Source organism: Falco punctatus, assembly GCF_963210335.1.
Source record: "Falco punctatus genome assembly, chromosome: 11".
Taxonomy (NCBI): Eukaryota; Metazoa; Chordata; class Aves; order Falconiformes; family Falconidae; genus Falco; species Falco punctatus.
The window spans coordinates 35,582,537-35,602,638 of record NC_137591.1 but is presented as its reverse complement, the minus strand read 5'-3'; the positions used below and the strand labels follow the sequence as shown (position 1 = coordinate 35,602,638).

At 38.0% G+C, this 20,102-nt stretch overlaps 1 protein-coding gene across 2 annotated transcripts in view; it reads right to left on the bottom strand.

The window, feature by feature from the left end:
- The window catches only part of CAMSAP2 (calmodulin regulated spectrin associated protein family member 2), a 90,863-nt gene extending 71,279 nt beyond the window's left edge, over positions 1–19,584 (bottom strand). For both annotated transcript variants that reach the window (XM_080406787.1, XM_080406788.1), the window contains exons 1-2: positions 19,300–19,584; positions 7,125–7,384 (exon numbers count right to left, since the gene is read on the bottom strand). In XM_080406787.1, the coding sequence (XP_080262913.1) occupies positions 7,125–7,384; positions 19,300–19,438 (399 nt within the window). In that variant the 5' untranslated portion in view covers positions 19,439–19,584. The remainder of the gene's footprint in view (positions 1–7,124; positions 7,385–19,299) is intronic.
- Between the last annotated feature and the right edge of the window lie 518 nt (positions 19,585–20,102).

Here is a 20,102-nt window from a genome sequence, read left to right as displayed (position 1 = left end):
CCTATGCCTTCCACAAATTTCTGATATGGATATCTACATTATCTTTTGGAGTTAATTCCTACCTTTATATGCAGAGTCCTTGTTAAATAGCCTTCAAAACTTACGCTCCAAGAATAAATGTCTCTTATCCCGTAAGAGATCTTTCTAATAAATAATGGTCCCTTACAGCAATTTTTCTTTTCGGCTATTCATAGGCTAAGATACATATGAATATAAGTAAGCATAGAATTATTTAATTATGTAATTTTATTTAATCTGCAGTTTCTTTCAACTGGCTTGGAGAAACACAGAAGTGACTCAGTTTGATTTGAGCCAAGGTAATCATTTACAGTGTGAAAGAATGGCACTAGCAGCAGATAATCAGAGTTCAGTTTATGAAAAGGAGCAGGCCTAGATTTAAAGACACTCTTCAGTCCCAGAAAATTACAGAAATAAAAGAAACCCTAGTACAACTCACTAACCTATATTTGTGTTGCACATGCTGGATTCTAGACTAACATACTGTAGAACACATCCCAAGTCACTCCTGTTATTTACATGACACAGAAAAATGCATTTTCTACTTACAAGTCTAATTAAAAACAAGCAGCAGGCAAAACAAAATCCCCAGGCTATAAGTCAACATAAACTGCATGAAAAAAGCTAACAGGACCCTAAGCTGGAAGTTACAATGGTAACAGCAGAATAAACTTTATGAAAAGTTATAGCAGTTACCATGACCAAAGCATGAACAGGCACCTTGTCCTTGAGGGAGCTTGGTTACTAGGTCACACAGATGTTTGTGCAATGCCAACTAAAGTGTGATGGTATAGCTGATACAGCAAGATGAGCAAAAATACTGGATCACTGTTTTCAAGCAAAGAGAACCTTACAAGGAATGCATGTGAAGAAATGAGTCTGGAAATTGAGCAAAAAATACGGAACATCTAAAGATTACACCATCCCAGCCCAAAACCACAGCTGCCTGGTTCTATGCAGCATATTAGACTAAACTCTGATTGTTTCACCACTATGTTTGCTTATTATTTTTATCTTCTGAGAAACATTACTATGCAAGATGCTTAGAGTATCATGAATCAGTCAATATTATAATTACCGTAATACAAATTATGGTATCTATAGGCTCAAGTCAAGTAACTGCAAATTCTTTTTACATGTCCTCATCCAACAAGTAACTCACAATAGCACAGGAATGGAAACGTGTTACATCATGCCTAAAATCAGAAAAAAAGTTCTTCGAGGCAGAACAAAGGAATAAGATGTGGCATCTATGAAGTGTTTAGTACACTTTTTGTTGCTCTACAGAGTTAAAGGAATTCTACAGCATGAAAGCACAGAGGCTGCAGCATGTAGCTGCAAGCTAAATGGTTGAGCTGCTGGAGTCCTTCATCAAGGAGAAACAGTCCACTGATGAGAGGAACTGTCATTTCAAATGAATGTAGTTTGTCAGACAGACCAAAAATCTGGTTAACCACTCACTGTCTGCTGCCTTACCCAGAATGAGATCCAGATTCTGGCTATGGGTACAAAACCAGCACTTTCCTTCCACAGAAGTTTCACCGGCTATGACTAACATAGCAATTTGTACTGGCACAATAAAAAAAGCAAAACTGGTGCAAAGGTCCCAGGAATCGCTTCTACTCTCTTCTCAGGGGATTCACTTCAATTCACTCTAGTCCTATGAAATGAGTACCCTTGGCAAGTGGGCTACTGTAGGTGCAATCCTAGAGCTGCTGAAAGAAATTCAGTTCATGCTCCCCAAGGTGACTCCACAACATAAACCAGAAGAGCAGTAACTGGGAGAAATATGGAGATTTGCCTCAAATGCACGCTCTTGATAACTACTAAAAAGCTAGTACAGGCAAACCTAATTATACCTCAGTTATAGCCCAGATTCGTGAACTGCTACAGAGAGAATTATTGCCAGACTCCCTCACAGAAGACGTCTTCAAGGAAGAAGGTAATTTGCAGTTAAACAGATAAACAATCTGGACGACAGCACACTGCTTTTTATATTAAAAACCCATACACATTAATTACATCTTAGAATTAGGGAGGTAACAATTTTTAATCCTACCAGCTATTATGGACTTATTGCTGGGGTTTTGCTGAGCCTCTCATTCCCTTTGTATTTTGGCTGATGATTGTGGAATGGTATGGAGGATTTAAGTGTTTCTTGATTAATGACAGTATTTTTCAAAAATAATTATACATGGCTGTGAGTTTAAGGTAGCTGCTCAGCTGGCTGACATTTTTCTGCAACGGTATTTTTCCAAATTAGAGTTCAAATTTTAACAGAAGTAACACTTCTTGACTGCACTATGCTTAGTAGGGCTTCTATGTTTTCCCATGTTAAGAAGATGATACAAAGAAATATTTGGAAGTATGGCCTGTTTTCCTGGAGATAGTATTTATATCCAGGTTATTCGCTAACCTTTTTTTAGTTGCTAAATTTTATTTAAGAACTAAATATGCAGGGGTTTTTTGCAAAAACCTTGCAAGATAGTAGATTTTTTTCCTAAGATGAAAATGCTCTATCAATATACAACAGGCGCAGAAAAACAGATTTTTAGCACAAATCTTATAATAGTCTGTAGCATTACTGTATCTGTATACTCCCCAACGCACACTGGTTTTAAACAGGTATTCAAGATTTTACATTATTATCCCCCAAGCTTGAAGTTTAGTTGGTTTTGGCCCTGCCACATGACGGACAGACTGGGCAGCACTGAAGTCCACAGCTCAGGCAATTACGCGACTTCAGTTTCCCTGCAGAGTATCATGCAGCAGAGAACTAAGATGCTTATTCTTTGTTCCTTTCTCCACACGGCAAAAGTGTTTTTTTTAAACATAAAGAGATCAAATACGTAAATGAGAAAAACCATGAAAAAAACCTAAATTGCCGCCTTCTTGTCTACCTGACATTTGAAGGTTTAAGTCAGTTTGGTTCATGAAATAAATGTGAAATTTAAAAAAGATAAATCAACATGGAAATACAAAATTCAATCTTGACTTAAGCAGCAATCTATGCATATTGTATCTGGAAGCATTAAACCAGTAATTATGAAATAATTATCAGAACCATGCTGAATTCTTAATCTGTTTCCGATTTCTATAGTCTGTCAAAATCTCATGTATGATTTCCATATAGAAGTGCCTGCTTCACGACCAATTTTATTTTTTTTAATGCAATTGGAACTTGCCAACAGAAATAAGTAGCTTTGCTCATATTTTTGTGACTTAGCTTTCATAAACTTCTTATGCATCAGGTAATTCTTTTGTAGTCCTGACCTGAAATATAATTTTCAGGAGAACTACACTCTGGTTCTTGGTCAGCACTGTTTCAATTCCAAGAGCAGAGCCAAGACCATATGAATTTCAGCCTAGAGAGTAATAACATGGTATTTGGTTCTTCTGCTCCCCTACCAAAAGTAAAGGCAATAGGACGTTCCTATCAAATAAGAAGATTTAACAAAATAAACATAGAAATAAGTTTTATTGGTTGCAATACAAGGAGAACAGAAACAGAGGTGCCACTGAATAGTTCTATGGTATTACCACAAGACGCAATCTCTCAGGAACAGACAGTTTCAGTTTTTAAATCACAACAAGCTTAAAGAATAACCTAGCTTTCAATTCTACCAGAAAAAAACATAAAGACATGTGAACAAACCAAACTTAAGACTAAAACAAACCAGACTTCACATGGAATTCTCTGTCCCTACAAAGGGGGGGGGTGTCTTTAACAGAAGCCTTTGCTCCTGTTACCGTGTGTTAATTTCCCAAGTGCCTTTTTCCTAATCCCATTCCACTGGAGGAAGCTAATTTTTACATGTACATACACCTAGGTATTTATAATACAGATATACACACACAGAGTAATCCACAGCTTCTCAAATTAGATACTAATGCAGCCAAGTCAGTCATGACTAATACTGAAACTACCATCTATCCTGACCCCACTGCATAAACATCTCTACTTCAAAGACTTCGATACGTGAGGCACTTCCTAGAAGAAGTTTCAGTTATAACTATCTAAGAAACAGAGAAGGCCAAAGTTTGACATGCCTGCTTTTATAAGTAGTCACACGCCAAGTAAATCAACAATTGCCACAGCTATCACTGCTACATACAGCACAAGGAACTCCAAGTCTGTTGACCACAGCTACATGCACTATAAAGCACAAGTAAAATTAAAAACATTCTACACTCTCATCTCTCTCCATAGCTTAATTTTATATTAACACTCATCCCTTACTCTGCTATGGAAATGCAGTACATCTGAGCAGATGATAACAAATGTCCTCTAACACACACCAACATCTTTCCCCTACTCACAGAGAAGACAGGCTAGCAAAGAGAAATGACTATGATACTATTTTTCTATTGAATTACTCAAAATTACATTGAACATATGTTTAACACAATCTGGTCTACTAGAAGAATGTATGACTTAATTACATATGCAAACTTTCTGTTCCACATAATTGAAAAAGAAAAATCATTCCATGCTCTAAAACAGGATACAAGTCTTACAAAGGAAGACTTGCAGAAACTGTGACATATGGAATACTAGGAAGAGGTACTGGAAGACATCAATGGGATAATTATAAAACTCTGTCAATACCGCAAGTCAGATTTGAAGTCCTCTGCCAAATTTTCTAATTGTATAAAAAGGAAAAACATTTGAGACTTCCCAATTAAAATCTAGCATTGCTACTAGGAACTTGCATAGGATGTGAGTATGGCATGACAAATCCAAACTCTTGGGCTGAGAACATCAGTATTGAGACTACAGTTCCACAGCCATTTCTTTGGTAACAATTACTTTGGACATAGCTGCCCTCTGCCCAAGCCAGTTTCCACTCTAGCACTCCCTCTCATTGCCACAGCCCAGCTACTTAGAACCAACTCAACAGTATCAGTACACTCATCTGTTGCTGCTACTGGAGTGAGGACAAGTGACGGGGGCAGAGCTGGAATCTGGAGACGTCAGCAGTTATGACACTGATGCCTGAATACCTACTTGGTGGATTATACCCAAACAACACAGTAAAGATGGACACAAACACCCACTCAAGCACTGGGGAAATACAAAATTGCTATTGAATTGTATTTTAAGCAATATCAATTACTGATTTAAAGATCAGCAACCCAAATTAGGGAATACTGACACATCATCTCAACTGACAACTCTGAAAAGAGATGCCTCTTACAACTACTCTAGAAAGGGATCAAATGAGAAAAATCAAATGGGAAGACCATAGACTCATAAATGCAAGTCAGTAAACTTCCTTCAGAGACAAGAATGGAATTAAGCTCAATAAAAAAAAAAAAAGTGTGAACAGTCAGGAAGTTTATTTCTTAACCTCTTAAATTCTTTGACTTCTACGAACACTTATTCCTAAACCACTCATGACTGCTGCAAGTGTCCTGCAAATTTTTTAGTACTTCAGTATGTCTTATTTGCTATCCACTACTTCTTTTACTAAAATGCCACTTGTTCTTCACTGAGCTCTCCTTTTCAAGAAGGATATACAGATGAAATTTTGCCAGTCTCTGTCAAGTTATTTGCATTCACTGAGCACAGCTTAATCACAAGGAAAAAAATGTCCCGACTAGTTTTATTACTATTGTTGAAATACTTGTATCTTTAGATCTTAAGCATTCTATGAGCAGGAAAGAATTTTTAAATAAAAAATAAAAACAAAGTAGATGTGAAGAAATAGTCTTTCTATAGCAGTGGCTACCAAACCATTTGCATAAACTAAGAGGCCTAATACTTCTTGGCAATACTGTATGGAATAAATGAATTACTAATGAGTAGCTTTGATGTTGCACCTGTAAAGCCCCTGCAACTTATCACTTGATACCAACTGATCAAATAACAGAGGCTCTCCAGTCAGATTCTGCCAAATAATTGTTAGTCTTCGTCTTAGTAAACACAAGTTGCTAATAAGCTGACAACAGAACATAGCTGTATTAATTTTCACACACCTCCATTCTAGTAGCAGTTACAGGTCACTGACCATTAAAATATCAAAGGACTTAAAATAGAGCAGTCAGCCAAATCCAGAGGGTAGATTCAAACAAAAGAGACCCTGGGAAAACTAGACTACGAAGTCTAAATTCAGCTAATGGATGACAAAATTTATAGAAGTCTTTTCTCTATGAGATGTTTTATTCCCTGTATCCAATGTATTCTACTCTGAAAACACCAGATTGTGCCACAAATACCTCCAGAGTATAATAGCAACAGTAGTTCCATTGATATCACAATGAAATTTGCCTGTGATTTCAAATGAGGAAGACTAAGATGTGTATTAGAATGGAAGTTGTCAGATCAACCTTTGTAGTCTCATACTTTGTTTACTTATTTTCTGTATCAACTATTGAACAAAAAAGTGAAAATAGTTTTAAATACTTCACTTTAAATGTAGTTGAATCTTTTTCTATCATACTGTCATTTTACAAACAACCATACGTAACCATCCTTTTTACAGATCTTTTTTAACTCAGCTCCAAACAAGAAAAAAAATCTATGACTTAAGAGGTAGTAATAGAATCATTCATCTGTTGCACTAATGTTTTAATTAGGAGTTGTATAAAGCAAAAACATATTATTAAAAGTCTCCATGAAAGAGTATTACCATTGTTGCGTGTTTTACATTGACTTAATAGGTAACTGGTGACTACTGAATGTTATTAGGTTGAATTGCCCATGTCATTCAAACGTCTTTTTTTAAAAATTTCTATAAGGAGGGAAAAAACTCCCTTATTTTCAAACCACTTGTCCAACACAGAAATATGCACTGACAGCCAGTGCTGTAAAGTTGAAATCAAAGCAATCATATTGCCACTATATTTAAAAACATAACACTTAAACTAAGCAGAATGACAAGTGGTTTCAAGCACTAGTACAGAGGAAATATACCTGTACTGACAGCTATGAGGAAACAGAAAAAACAAACCAAAACTATCATAAGCCTCCCAGTAATGAACCACATTTAACTCTTGAGAGAAGTACTTCAACCCAATGATGCATGTTAAAAGATAGGTATGTAGTTGTTCGGAGTACACAGAATAGAAGAAACACAGCATACATACAAACTTTGAACACTCACCATCTGAATTGGTTTTTTGTGAAGATCTCTTTCAGTCACCAACTTTTCTTGGTCAGTGACATAAAGGCCTTTTTGTGCCAGAGCTTGTATAACAGCATCATGACCTAGAAGTGGTTTTGCAGCATCACTCTTGAGAATAAGGCTCCCAGCACGACAGTAGAGTTCTGCAGACAGCAGCAAGTTAACAACAGGTGGTTTAATGTGCTCCTGATCATACTGGTCTGTGTAAAATGGTTCTCGTAGTTCTTCTGGAACATTTTCTACAAAGACCAAAAATCCACAGAAACAAAAAACAAGAAGGCATGAGTCAGTATCAGAAAGAATAGATATATTATTAGGGGGGTTTTATATGTATGACCACAAAATTATGTTAAATAAAGCATATTCAAGGGAAGGCCAGAGTCTTTACCAGTCATCATGATATGAAACACTGGGGAAAGTTTCGTACAAAGGTAACATTTGAAGTATAAATAGAAACTTAAGAAAAATGTAAAAACAGTTCCACACTGCAAAGGCCACACCAGAAGTCCAACCTGTGGTTTACAGAACCATTACTTCAAGATTTCTTGACTTCTCCAGATACATGCCCAAACATTCTCATTTCCTTTGGCATAACATTATATAGGTCAGACATATAAAGGCAGAACACCACCCATTTAAATACATAACCCTGTCTATTACACCAACAAAATGGAAACGAAACATTATATTTGGCACAGAATAATTCAAGGTGAAAAGGGAAATTTCTACTCAGGAGCCTTCTAGTTTCACATATGTATGAGAAATTTGATTACTATTTTAAACATCATGCATCACAGAATGAAGACAATCCAGCAGTTACACACATGGATGTTTTACTGAAATTAAAGTAATGGAAAGAGAGGGGGGAAAAAGATTATCAATTTCCATCTGACAAAATACTGAATTCTTACTTGCCTATCTGTGTTACTGACCTCATTTAAAATTGTGGCTTTCCTCCTTTTTCAGTAAACTTGGTACCCACACAAAACTATGCATGATTTTGTCAAGTTTATGCTGAGATTTTAACCCCCAAATTAGCATTCCAAGACAATCTAACAGTTATTCCAAATACTGTACACAAGCAGACTATATTTGTAATTGTATACCACAAAAATAATAGTTATAAATTAATTAAATATGCTACCAGAACAAATTAAATTAAATCATCAGTGAAGTGGAAAATAACTTAGAAATGGTTTCAGACTTCACATTTCTAGACATACACACTGCAAGATTCTCCATTTTCCCCATGTAAGAATTTCACCCTCCATTTGTCATGAAATTAGTTAAGCCAACAGCATTTATGGGATAAAGAGCATGTGATTCTATTCCTGAGCCCAAATGCAAAAACCTATTTAATTGCTACAAGGAAAAAAGTGCATAAGAAAATAGTGATGCAATTCCAGGTTCCCATCCCCTTTGCCTTCAGCTGGATAAATGGATAAACAGACAAGGTTTGAAGCAGAGGGTGGAGCAAACAGCCCAATAAGGGTGGAGCAGGACAGAAAGAAAAACCAGAACATGTCATCACAAGATAATGACAGATTTTTTCTTCCTCATACATATTCTATTGCAGTTCATTTGCTTCTATTACGGGCTTTAGAAGAAGCGCTAGCTGCCTTTTAGCTGTAAAAGGAGAAGACACACATTACAGAGTGCAAAAAAAGGGAAAGAAATATTAACACACTTTCTTGAATGCCATAAGGATGGTAAGAAATAGTAAGATATTTCTTCTTATTTACCAGTTTAGAGTACCAAGGGGAAGACAGGTATAATTTGCTTAAATCAGGAGCCTAAATTTGGCTAGAAAGCTGACAGTGCTGCTTTAGAATCCAGACCAGAATATACTGTCAGCAAAACTACTTCGCCCCTTGCCTAATAATATTACTTTTTAAAAAGATAATACTCAGACTACTAACAAAAATCGACCTATGTCAGGCAACGATACTGTAATATTCCCTTGCCACTTCCCAGCCTGTTACTGACTCTAAGGACCTAGTCAACCAATACTATAAAAAGCATTTATAATTAAGGAACTCTATGAGCTGCTAGGTACTTGCTTCCCTAGGTATTATTTCCATCTGTCTCAGTTCTACCTGCCCTTCTTTCTTTTCCCTGTTTGTTCACACCTTGTCTATTTAAATATTAAGCTCATTATGTCTGAAGTCCCTCAGGATCCATCTCCACCTCGGTATCAGGAGCTCAATCCTCATCATGACTTAATCCGATGTAATTCCAAACGCCAACTTTCAGAGCAGCTTCGTGCTATTTCCTCAAGCTAGACAGCATTAGAAAACTTCTGTAAATATCTCACAATGCCAAAAAAACCCAAAACCCCAACCATGCATCTTTTTTGAATTACATGGGAAGTTAGATGGAATGGGGGGCAACAGGGAAGAAGGTACAAAACTATTTGTAATACCTTAGAAGACCTGAAAAAAGCCTCATTTCCATATGAAAATATACCTCAAGGTAGGAACAGTTAGCTACAGACAGAAGTCACATTCTGTTTTTTTATATTCACTGAAGACAATGACAGATTTAAATTCTGAAACTAAGCCAAAAGAGAAATCCAAAGACAGGAAATACCAAACCAAACACCTGTTAATGAGTTAACTTGTGATCTTCTGTATCACTGAAGCAGACCCTAAAGTGACAAGATAAGATGCAATAAATGCATTTGTCATGAAAGAATGACACCCACTAGTAGGGTTCAGTAATAAAACCCACTCAATACACTACAAAAATCAAGATAATAACTATCAAAGGCAAACTATTTATACAGGATAATTCTGCTTCCAAAAAATATAGCATAGGACAAAATGCAATGCACATAATTTCTTTCATTTCATTGGTGTTCACAAAAATAAATAGGGAATAGAAACCTAGTGGTGTTCATAAAGATAAAACTGGGAAAAAATTATTAGATAAACAGAAAACAGAAACAAGGGGCTAGGAAAAGAAACTGACTACAGACATATTCTAAATTTATAAAAACAAAAGCATACAAATAAGGAATCCCTGCTGCAACAAGATCAGAAGTCTTCACAAAAATTCCCATCAGTTTGCACAGACAGAAACACATGTGCTTTTCCCCATTTATAAGATGTATCAAACTGTTTGATATCAGAATACTTCTTCACATAAGATAGAAAATGTGTTCTCATTTTATAGTTAAAAAAACCCACAACAACCAAAAAGCACAGCAGCTAGACAGGGGAAACTGTTACTGATATCAAAGCAACAACCCTTCCAGAACCTGCACGTGTTGCCCCTGCAGTCGGGCGGAAGGTACTTTTAAGCCTACAGCTAGTTCTCAGCAGATTATCAGAACAACCAACAAGGTCAAATGCCTTTATTAACAACTCTGGAACAACTCTGGCATGATTGGAGATTATTAAACAGCTCTGTTAGGCAGAGAAAAATTTTAACACTAATTCCCAATAGGTGTAGGAAAGTCCCTTTCCTTTGCCCAGCTGATGGGCCTTTCAGGATTCTGAAGTAAATGAACAGTTTTAAATAAATACCTTGTAGCAAATACTGACATAAAGTGCCACTTGACCTTGAAATTTGTGACCAAGTACAGTAATTCTGTTAGACAGATCAGGAACACTGAGTTCAGGGAGCTGAACACATGAAATATGGATGAGACTGAGGAACAGGGTTTATTTCTGCTGGAGAGGCAGTGGGAGGATAGAACTGTACTCTTCCAGCACCCAACAGACAAGTTGCAGAAACATGGACCTGGACTGTGCAACGAAGAGACAAAAGGCAGTGGTCATGGGCCCACAAGGGAAATATCATCTGGATACAAATTAAAAAACAAAAAATTCTTCACAGCAAGAGCAGCAGAGCACAGGCATAGCTTGCATGGGGACTCCTCAGCTGCGAAACCACCATCCGCAGGGATTTTCAAAACTTGAGTGGACAAGACCCTGAGAAACCTCTTCTAACTTTAACCTCCTGCTCCAAGAAGAGCCAGCTTCAAACTAGCTGATCTCCAGAGACTGCTTTCACCCTATTTTTTTCCTGAAATTTTCAACAGGAACACAGGTTTCAATTTTGGAAAAATTTTCTTGTTATGGGTTTAAATAAAGTTTGACATTCAATTCTGCAAATATTGAACTATGAAGAGAATAAATGAAGCTAATATACAAGTTCAACACACAGGGAGAAGAACAAAAAGGAAATACCACTTCAGCCCAAAACAGTAACGTAAATTTAAGAATCAGGCTAACTTTAAAACAGTATTCAACATATCTTCAGGTAATGTTCCCAGAAATTACAATGGACTCAGAAGTCCTGCAGATGCTTTCTTTAGAAAAGGGGGAGGGGAAAAAAAAAAAAAAAAAAAAGGATTTATTCCAAGCTTTAAAGCAAACAAGGTATTATTATTTCTCCCCACTATGAGACAGAATTGTAACTTAACTTTCTATTAAAGCAAACCCCTTTAAAAGGAAGGAATAATATGAAATCAATTCATGGCTGCCTTCTGTGAATTCATCTTTAAAAGCTGTTTTATAAACTAAACTCTGTGCTCAGGTAAGTGTGAATTGCTCCTTGGAGGACAGCATGAATTCCTCCTTTGCAAAAAATTACTTGTATTAATGTAAAAAGTCTACACTTTCTTTAAAAACAAACCATTTTTTGGTAAAGTTTCCAGACTTCCATACAGATTAATAGTCCTGTAACTCAAAGGATTATATTAAGTTTTTCAATTTTATAAGAGAGAACAGTTCCAGATTGAATGCCTGCATTAAGGAAGTCCAGAAGCTTAGGAGTATCTGTTAACCAGGTCCCTATTTTATTTTTATTCCTGAGGACAATATAAACAAGCTAAAATATTTCACCATGGGCTTTCTAATTAAAATATACATCATTCTTGGAAGCCACGAAGCCACAATAAGCCTCAGACTAGAAAATATCTATCTCTACAGGTTACAGCTGTCAATCAACAGAGACATTAAGAAAAAACCCTATTTGTAGAATACTGAGCTTTAATACAGAATTATTTCGTGAAAATTCTGACTAATGCCTTTAACCACTTCCTAGTGCAAACTGGTAGATTAATTTAGATAAATCTTAATGGACTCAATTACTTGACTGTTTTCCGCAGGACAGTAAAAGTATGCTTTTGCGATAAGGTAACACTGTTAAGTTACTTCATTCAGAAGAATGCCCCTTGACAACAAGGACTTTGGTGCCACATTTGCCATTTGAGCACAAGAGAGCAGAGCTTGCATGGAAGCCAACAGTCCTCAGAAGGACTGAGAACAGGTCAGAGAAGCATAATTTATGTTATTTTGCTTTAGACAAATTTCTGTAGTTGGCTCAGTAGAAGAGGAAGACATTTGAATTTGCTATTTTATTTTGGATACACCTTCAAGGGCTCTGATAAGTACTCCGGTTCTAAGATTTACAGCAGGTTAGTAATCCCTGGATCAAACTGATGCTACTCAAAAAAGAAAAATCATGGAACAAGACTTAATCAGGAAGCAGAAAGCAAAATGAGACAGTTGATATTAAAGAGATAATTTTTACTTTTTTGTTCGTTGAATCAGTCTGCCAGTTACATTGTTCTTGGCTACCAGGCAGTAGACCTACTTTCGCCTAGGGGCAGGTATCTAAAAGGTCGACATCTATAAATCTATGGCAGACCGAATTTCACTATCAATTCTTAACTTTGTCCACCTAACTAAACCAAACTGGAGAGATTCTTGGATTTACCATCACAGAAGTACTATCCTCCTGCCTCTAACAGACCACTATCCAACTCTTTGATAGCAGTTGTGCACTTACAAGGGATTCCTCATTTTAAATTTTGTTGGTGTTTTTTTTTTTTAAAAAAAAATGCCCAAACATCCAAGAAGAAAAACATGCACAGACTCTAAACTCATAGCCCCCCCCACCCCCCAAGTTCAGTTATTTTTTCAGCACAGAATCACATAAGAAATGCTCTACTGGGTCAAACTAATTGTCTACCCCATCCAATATTCTCTCTTCAGTAGTTCAACAGGAAACACTACTCACAAAGCACACAGAATTTGTCTGGCAGCAGCATTTCCTATTAAAATGGGGAAGTTTAACATCTACTGTGTATTCATTCAGGTTTTGATAAACAAAAGAATGACTTAGAATTAACCCTGGCAATAAAGTGATCAATTATTATTAGCATAATTAGCCTTCAGAACATATTTTTGGGAAAAGTAAGATAAGAGAAATAGAATTATAATAGTATAGTTATGATCCCATCTCACTCAGCTAGCACCCTGATGACTGTTACAGTCAAGATATGATTTACATAGCCTATGGAGTAGGGCAAAAGATTGTTTCAGAAATTTAGAGATAAACACTGATTTCTTGAACTATTATAAGACTTCATTAAACCAAAGAAAACTTTTTGCCAGCCATAACTAGATAGACACAAGCTGACACATCTCCTTTGGTGTCTAGCTTACGGGTTCTTTTAGGTTAAGACTAATTGGGGAGGGGTGTGTGTGTAAGAAAACACATAGGAAAGAACTATAACTATAAAACAACCCTTAAATTAGGCAAATAGATTTCAGACACTACGTTTCAACTCCATAGCAGAAAGTTTTATCACTAACACCTGATCCATTAAGAATGTATTATCCAAGGAGAAAAAAAAAGGGGGGGGAGGGGAGGGAGGAAGGAAGAACTGTATTTGTCTTGCAAAGTCTTCAAGGTTTTTCATCCCCAGCCCTATTTTCCAGAATGACCAGCAAAAACATTCCTCTGGACCCCACGCTTTACCAAAGTAAGTATTTAAAAGTTAGTAATTTCAGGAGTATCCAGTTGTGTTCATTAAATTCCACCAGTTAGCTGTAGAAATTAAATCATGTAACATATCAGAAAGGTAGTAATTTCCTGATTAATAGCATATTATAAATACTCTTCAAGTTTGAATGAGAGCCACTTTCAAACTTGAAGTCACTAAAGTAACCCAACAGATTACCTGAAATTATGGGAGGAGGCAGAAGAAAATATATCTTCAGTAGGAACTGCAGTGACAGTAAAAAAATATAAAAGGTATAGGTAGAGGAAATGTATTTCAACTCATTATCTCACAACAGTGAGCACCTGGCTACAGTCTCTATCATATTCTGCAGACAGGCACTTCAGTTGTGAAGACAAACAGGCTCAGAACAGGCGCAATGACATGAAGTCACTGAAAGAACAGGTTATAAACTACCCCATCTGAGGTCTATCATGTATTAAGAATCCTGATAACTGTTAACTAATTCACCTTCCCATACTTTTGTCCATGTACAGTCTACAAGCTCAGATGATTCTACCGAACCTAACAGATCCAGAAGTTCATACAACTTTATTTACTTTAAAAAAAAGGTGATATACAGTCAGGCCATGTTTTAAATGTGTTCTACAGAAATGAGTGATGCAGTCAATTTCTAAGTAGACCATCTCAGCAGATGATTACTCTGATAACTGGCTGACCAAAGTATCAATTTGTCAGCCACTATTTTAGAGAGGTGATGTAAAGAAATACACTAAAAAAAAAGTTCCCTCACAGGCATCTCAAATATTTGCTTTTATACTCCAAACTCTTATGCAAATTTTTGCTGGCTGCTATACTGAGTAAAAGTAAAGCAATTAGGTCTGCTATTCTGGCCTGCAACACCCAATGTAACAGATGAGAGTATTCAGTTAAAACTTGTTTCTGTCAGATATATAAATGTTCATTTCCTCCCTTCACGGTTCTACTGGCAACATCTGGAAAAGCTGTAAGGAGCTGCATATGAATTCTGAAAATATTAATCATCAGGAGAAAGCCATTTTAAAGTTTCTTGGGTAATGTTCAGTTGCAGATGATGCAATTTGTAATCTACTGCTTCAGACACCTATAAAAGATAAATTTAATGTCAAAAGGTGGATGGAATATTTAATTTTGAATGCAGAAAACACTCAAAACAATGTTTAAGGGAAGTACTCAGACTTATGCAGCTTTCATTTATAGTTTATCCCTGTCAAAAAAATCCTCAAGCTAAACCAGTGAAATTTATTACTGTAGCGGGATAATATATTGTATGGGTAGTAGAACAGCAACAGATTTGACTTGACTTTAAAACTGCTCCCATAATTTTTTAAGTAACATACATGTCAGAGATAGCGTTAACTTAAGTAATATTTGTATTATGCAAAGCTGTCTGAAAAACAGTTTTTCAAGAGTACTTAGAGGTCCCCATCAAATGGGAAGAACATGCACTTCAAGATTCAAAAATTAGTATCTTCATACTAGCTGAGGTTCTAGAGAAGAAATTCCAAGGTACAAAGGGATTGAAAACTTTTGGAGGACAAAATTACAGTTCAAGATGATTTTGGTAAGCGAAGGAAGTGGTTTGAAAATAGGATGCAGTTACATAAGTATAGCTGCAAAGCAGAAACCTACAACTGTACAACTACAAGATGGGAACAATTGAGTAGGCAGCAGTTCTGCAGAGTAAGATACAGTTACAGTGAATCACAGACTGAATGAGTCAACAATTCTAGGCTGATGCAAAAACGACAAACACCATATTCTAGTGAATAAATGAGAGTATTATAGGTTGGAAAGATAAAAGTAATTTTCCAAACCTTACCTGTACTTGCAAGGGTTTAGCTGGACCATTAGATTTAGATTTAAGTACAGAGCTCATGCAAAACCAACCACAGAAAAAATACCAGAGGGAAATAAAAAAACCCAAAACAACAAACCACCCCATAAAATAAAACACCCAGTCCAAAAAAGCTTGACTTACAAAAACGAAGTTGAAAAGAAAAAAAAAAAAAAAAAAAAAAAAAGTAGTCTGTTTTGTCGAAACAGCAGAACAGAGAAGAGACACTGTTTTTATTATGTGGAAGGTGTTAGGTAAGGCGCCCACCATTCTCACATCCACCAGGAATAGGATAAGTAACAGGTTTACAGGGTAACAAAAAACATCAAGATTATTATGCTGTTCTAAGATCCAGAGATAAACAAGGAAGTAAACTGACTAGCAGACATACCATGGAATCTCTATAATTAGAGATTTTCAAAAAACAGGCTAAACAAACATCTGTCAGGATGATGTATATTTAGCTTAGCTCGTCTTTGGGATGGTGGACGTGTAGTAAATTTCCCAGCCACATTTTCTTTGACTATAGTAGAGCAAGAAGACAAAGCCTTCACACTCCAAAATAATGAAATCTACTTCTGTTGTTTTAGAAATAAAAAGGGCACTGAGTAACACAATATCAAGACCCTTTTAAAGTTACTTCTGTGAAGTAGGTCCTGTTACACTTTTAAGTGGAAGCATATAATATCAATGGTTTTACTACTTCTTTGGAAAGCAGTTTTTCTACACAGAAATGGTTAACTCCCAGCATTGGGAGGTAATGCTGAAGTTTAGTGTTTGCAGATTTAATTTCTAAGGTCAAATGTTCCCACTTCAATACATCACAATTTTGTTATTTTTTCCCCCTTTCAGTTTCTGTAAGTTGGGTCACTTAAATCATTGGCTTATTACAAAACATTTAAACTGACCTGCCCTAACAATAACATTTTCCTGCAGCAAAACGCCAAGGCACAAAATCCTATGCTCACTCAACACTGAAATATGAACGCTGTCTTCAATTACTAGTTCTTAAAAAAATCTTCATAAAAGATGCCTTCAACACTACTGTTAGTATACTCTTATGCTCGTAAGACACCCTACTGATAAGACAACCTATTTTGACCCGCCTGTGTTGTGGCCCAGACTGTATTCTAGCAGCTTCACTGAGAACAGCAATATACAATCGGTGTGTCAGTTTTTGGATGCAGATAACAAACACCAGAAGTTACTGCTAAATGTTAATGAACAGTACCTATTTAAAAGTCTTTTTTTCCCCAAGAGAGAATTCTCTTCACAGTGCCTAGCCAAGCTGCATCTGCAAGTTTGATTGTATTAAAATATGCTTTTAAGGATGTGAAACATGTCCACTGAAAGATGCACTCATTTGATATATAAAGATTTAGATTTCTTCAATGGATACACGATTGCAACCACATGCTTTTCATTAATCAAAATGAATGGCATTAATGTATTTCAGAGAGTGGGGAAGAATCCTTCACTTCCCCTGCCTGCTTAAGGAATGCCAGCATTTCAGTGATAAAAAAAAAGAAATAAGATGTGGCATCCATAAACACATTAATAATCATCCTTTGTATTGCCTTTGTACACATGGATATAGCAATAGGTAGAAGACATGACTGAGGTTGTGATCTACTCCAAAGAAATAATTTAACAAACCCAAACTTACTTACTTCTTGGAAAAGGTGAACATCAGTTCTGTTTTGCTCCAAGTATAAAGGAAGCATTTGTATTGCAGACATGCAAGTCCTGGATACTGTTTTTCCCTACTTCAGCCACAAACTCTTCTTTGAGGCTACTAGTGATATTTACTTAGTGGAAGAACTGCGATATCAGAGACACTACAATTGTGTATGTTTATCTCTCTTCCTATGATTACATTATGGCAATATTTAGAGGGCTATTATCTCCTCTAATCATGTTTCATTTGTGCATCTCAGAAGCACCACAGTAATGAAGAGAAAGAGTGAAGGAATTTGTGTTAGATCACACTTTTTATAGAAAGTAGCATCAAAGTACCCTGTCAGTTGCTTTACACATCCACAAGAAACCCAACCAATATAAACAAAGACATTTAAGCCACAGACTGAGAATTTGTCAAACTCCAGTAGAAAAAAGATTTTGGGGTTAGAATGCTGGGTTATATAATTGCACAAGCAGCGTACACCCAAGATCTCCTGAGTAGAGCCTACAGAACCAAGCTACATAAGAGGCTAATGATCTCTGAAAATGTTGAACCAGGTACTTCCAAGAACTTTCACTACTACTATTTTACCTCTTGTATCTCCACAACTAATAAAGACATACATAAAAATATTATATACTTCCCCAGATTACAAAAAGGATAGCAAGCTGAGTTTATTGACAAATTTTATAAACAAACAATATTTTGATCTTTTTCTGAAGCGATGAACATGCACTTTATGTCAGTAGCTACTGACCTTACTGAAATTTTACTAGGTTCAACCACTTTCCAAGTAGCTTTTGGGAAGCACCTAGTCAAATACCATCACTTCCTAGGGGCATCATAAAGGTACACCTTTAACTTGTTCAAATACGTAATGATGCTCTGGCCCTAAACGCAAAAGGAGCAAAATTCCAGGAGGAAGAACCTTTTCCTGTCATTTTATAAAGAAGAGGGGTATAAATATTAAGTGTTGATACCTGACCTTTCCAAGAAAAACCGTATTTTTGATCCACAGAAAATTAAGTTATTAATATACCACAGTTATATTACAAAAAAAACAAAACAAACAAAAAAACCCCCACAAAAAAACAACCAACCAAGAGCTTGGTAAATTTTCAAAATGCTTCCCTTAAAAGAACTCTGTAAGTCTGCTACTCCTCAAGGCCCAACAATGTCAGGCACGGAATAATAGGTCTGGTATTCCTCAAGGCCCAGGTTTTCAAAGCCAGAGCAGGGCCGCCTTTCACAGGCGCTACAACCACTTCCATTTACTTACAGACGAGGAAAGCCTCCCGCACCGTGCCGGGCAAAACCTGGCATTAAACGCTTTTTTCCTGAAATCTTGCTTACTGCTTAACCACCCAAACGGCTACAGGCTACTGTCGTACTTGTCAAAACTATGCGCATTTACTTCCACTGCCAGCCCCCAATGCAGCTCTGAAACAGTATTAGGAACATTTTCCAGACAACGGACAAACACGGATCGCGGGTGTTTTTTCGCACTCTGTAAGCGTGACCCGGGGAATGATTAAAGCGCCATTCGCAAAGTTCGGTTCCTTCAACAAAACTGTATCAGCTCCAATACACAAAATTTACTCGCTAATGGAAGCAGCAGCAATACTCAAAAAATTATTACATGTAATTAAAGAAAAACAAAAGAAAACGAACCCCAGAAGGTATAAGGGAAGCTAAAAATGAGGGAACAGACCAAAACCATTCCCTACCGCCTCCTATCCCACCTTCCCAGCTCCTCAGGGAAGGGCTCGCACGTCCTCGGGAGCGAAGCAACCGAGCAGGAACCAGCATCAAAGAAAGGGAAGAAGAAGACGCCACCTACCTGTCCCAAAGGCTTTGGCCACTAGCCAGGCGAGATTACAGGCGATTTTCGCTCGGGAGAAGTCATAATGGTCAAAGGGTTTGATGGCAGGAACAATGAAAGTCTTCCTCATCTCCTTGGCGTCTGCGGCATCCCCCATCTTCTCACAGGACCCCTGGCAAGTCGGGACTTACATGGTTCTTCCTCCTCCTCCTCCTCCTCCCGCGGCCGGGAGGGACGTCTGCAAATACGCCGGCAGCAGCTGAACGCAGCGCCGAACCCAGCTGTCCGTAAGGGCCAGCGCCGCCTCTCGCCTTCCTCCGCGCAGGAACGTAGCAGAGCCCGAGTGTCCTCGTCTTCCTCCTCCTCGCTCTTTGTCTCAATTCACTCACGCCGCCGCCCCCCACCCTCCGACAGACGGCCCCCGGCGGCCCCAGCCCCCCGCTCCCTGGGGGGGGCCTCCGGCCAGGGCTGGGCGCCCCAGGCCGCCGCGGCCGCCAGCCCCGCGGCCCAGGGCGGGAGCCACCGGCGAGGTCCCCCGCAGCCGCAGCGGGCCGGGACGCGGCCCTTCCCGGCCCCGGCGGAGGCGCCGAGATGTCAAAACGCCGAGGACCAGCCCCAAAACGCAGCGAAGCCCGCCACCCCACCCCGCCCCACCCCACCCCGCCCGCGCAGCGGCCTGCGGCGGCTGGGAGCGGTGCCAGCTACGCCGCCGCTGCCCCGCGCCCGGGCGCTGCCCCAGCCGCCCCTCGGCGAGGCCAGGCACGGCTCTCCCAGCTCGCCTCAGCAGCTGCCGCTGCGGCTTTCCACCCGCGGCTGCCGCA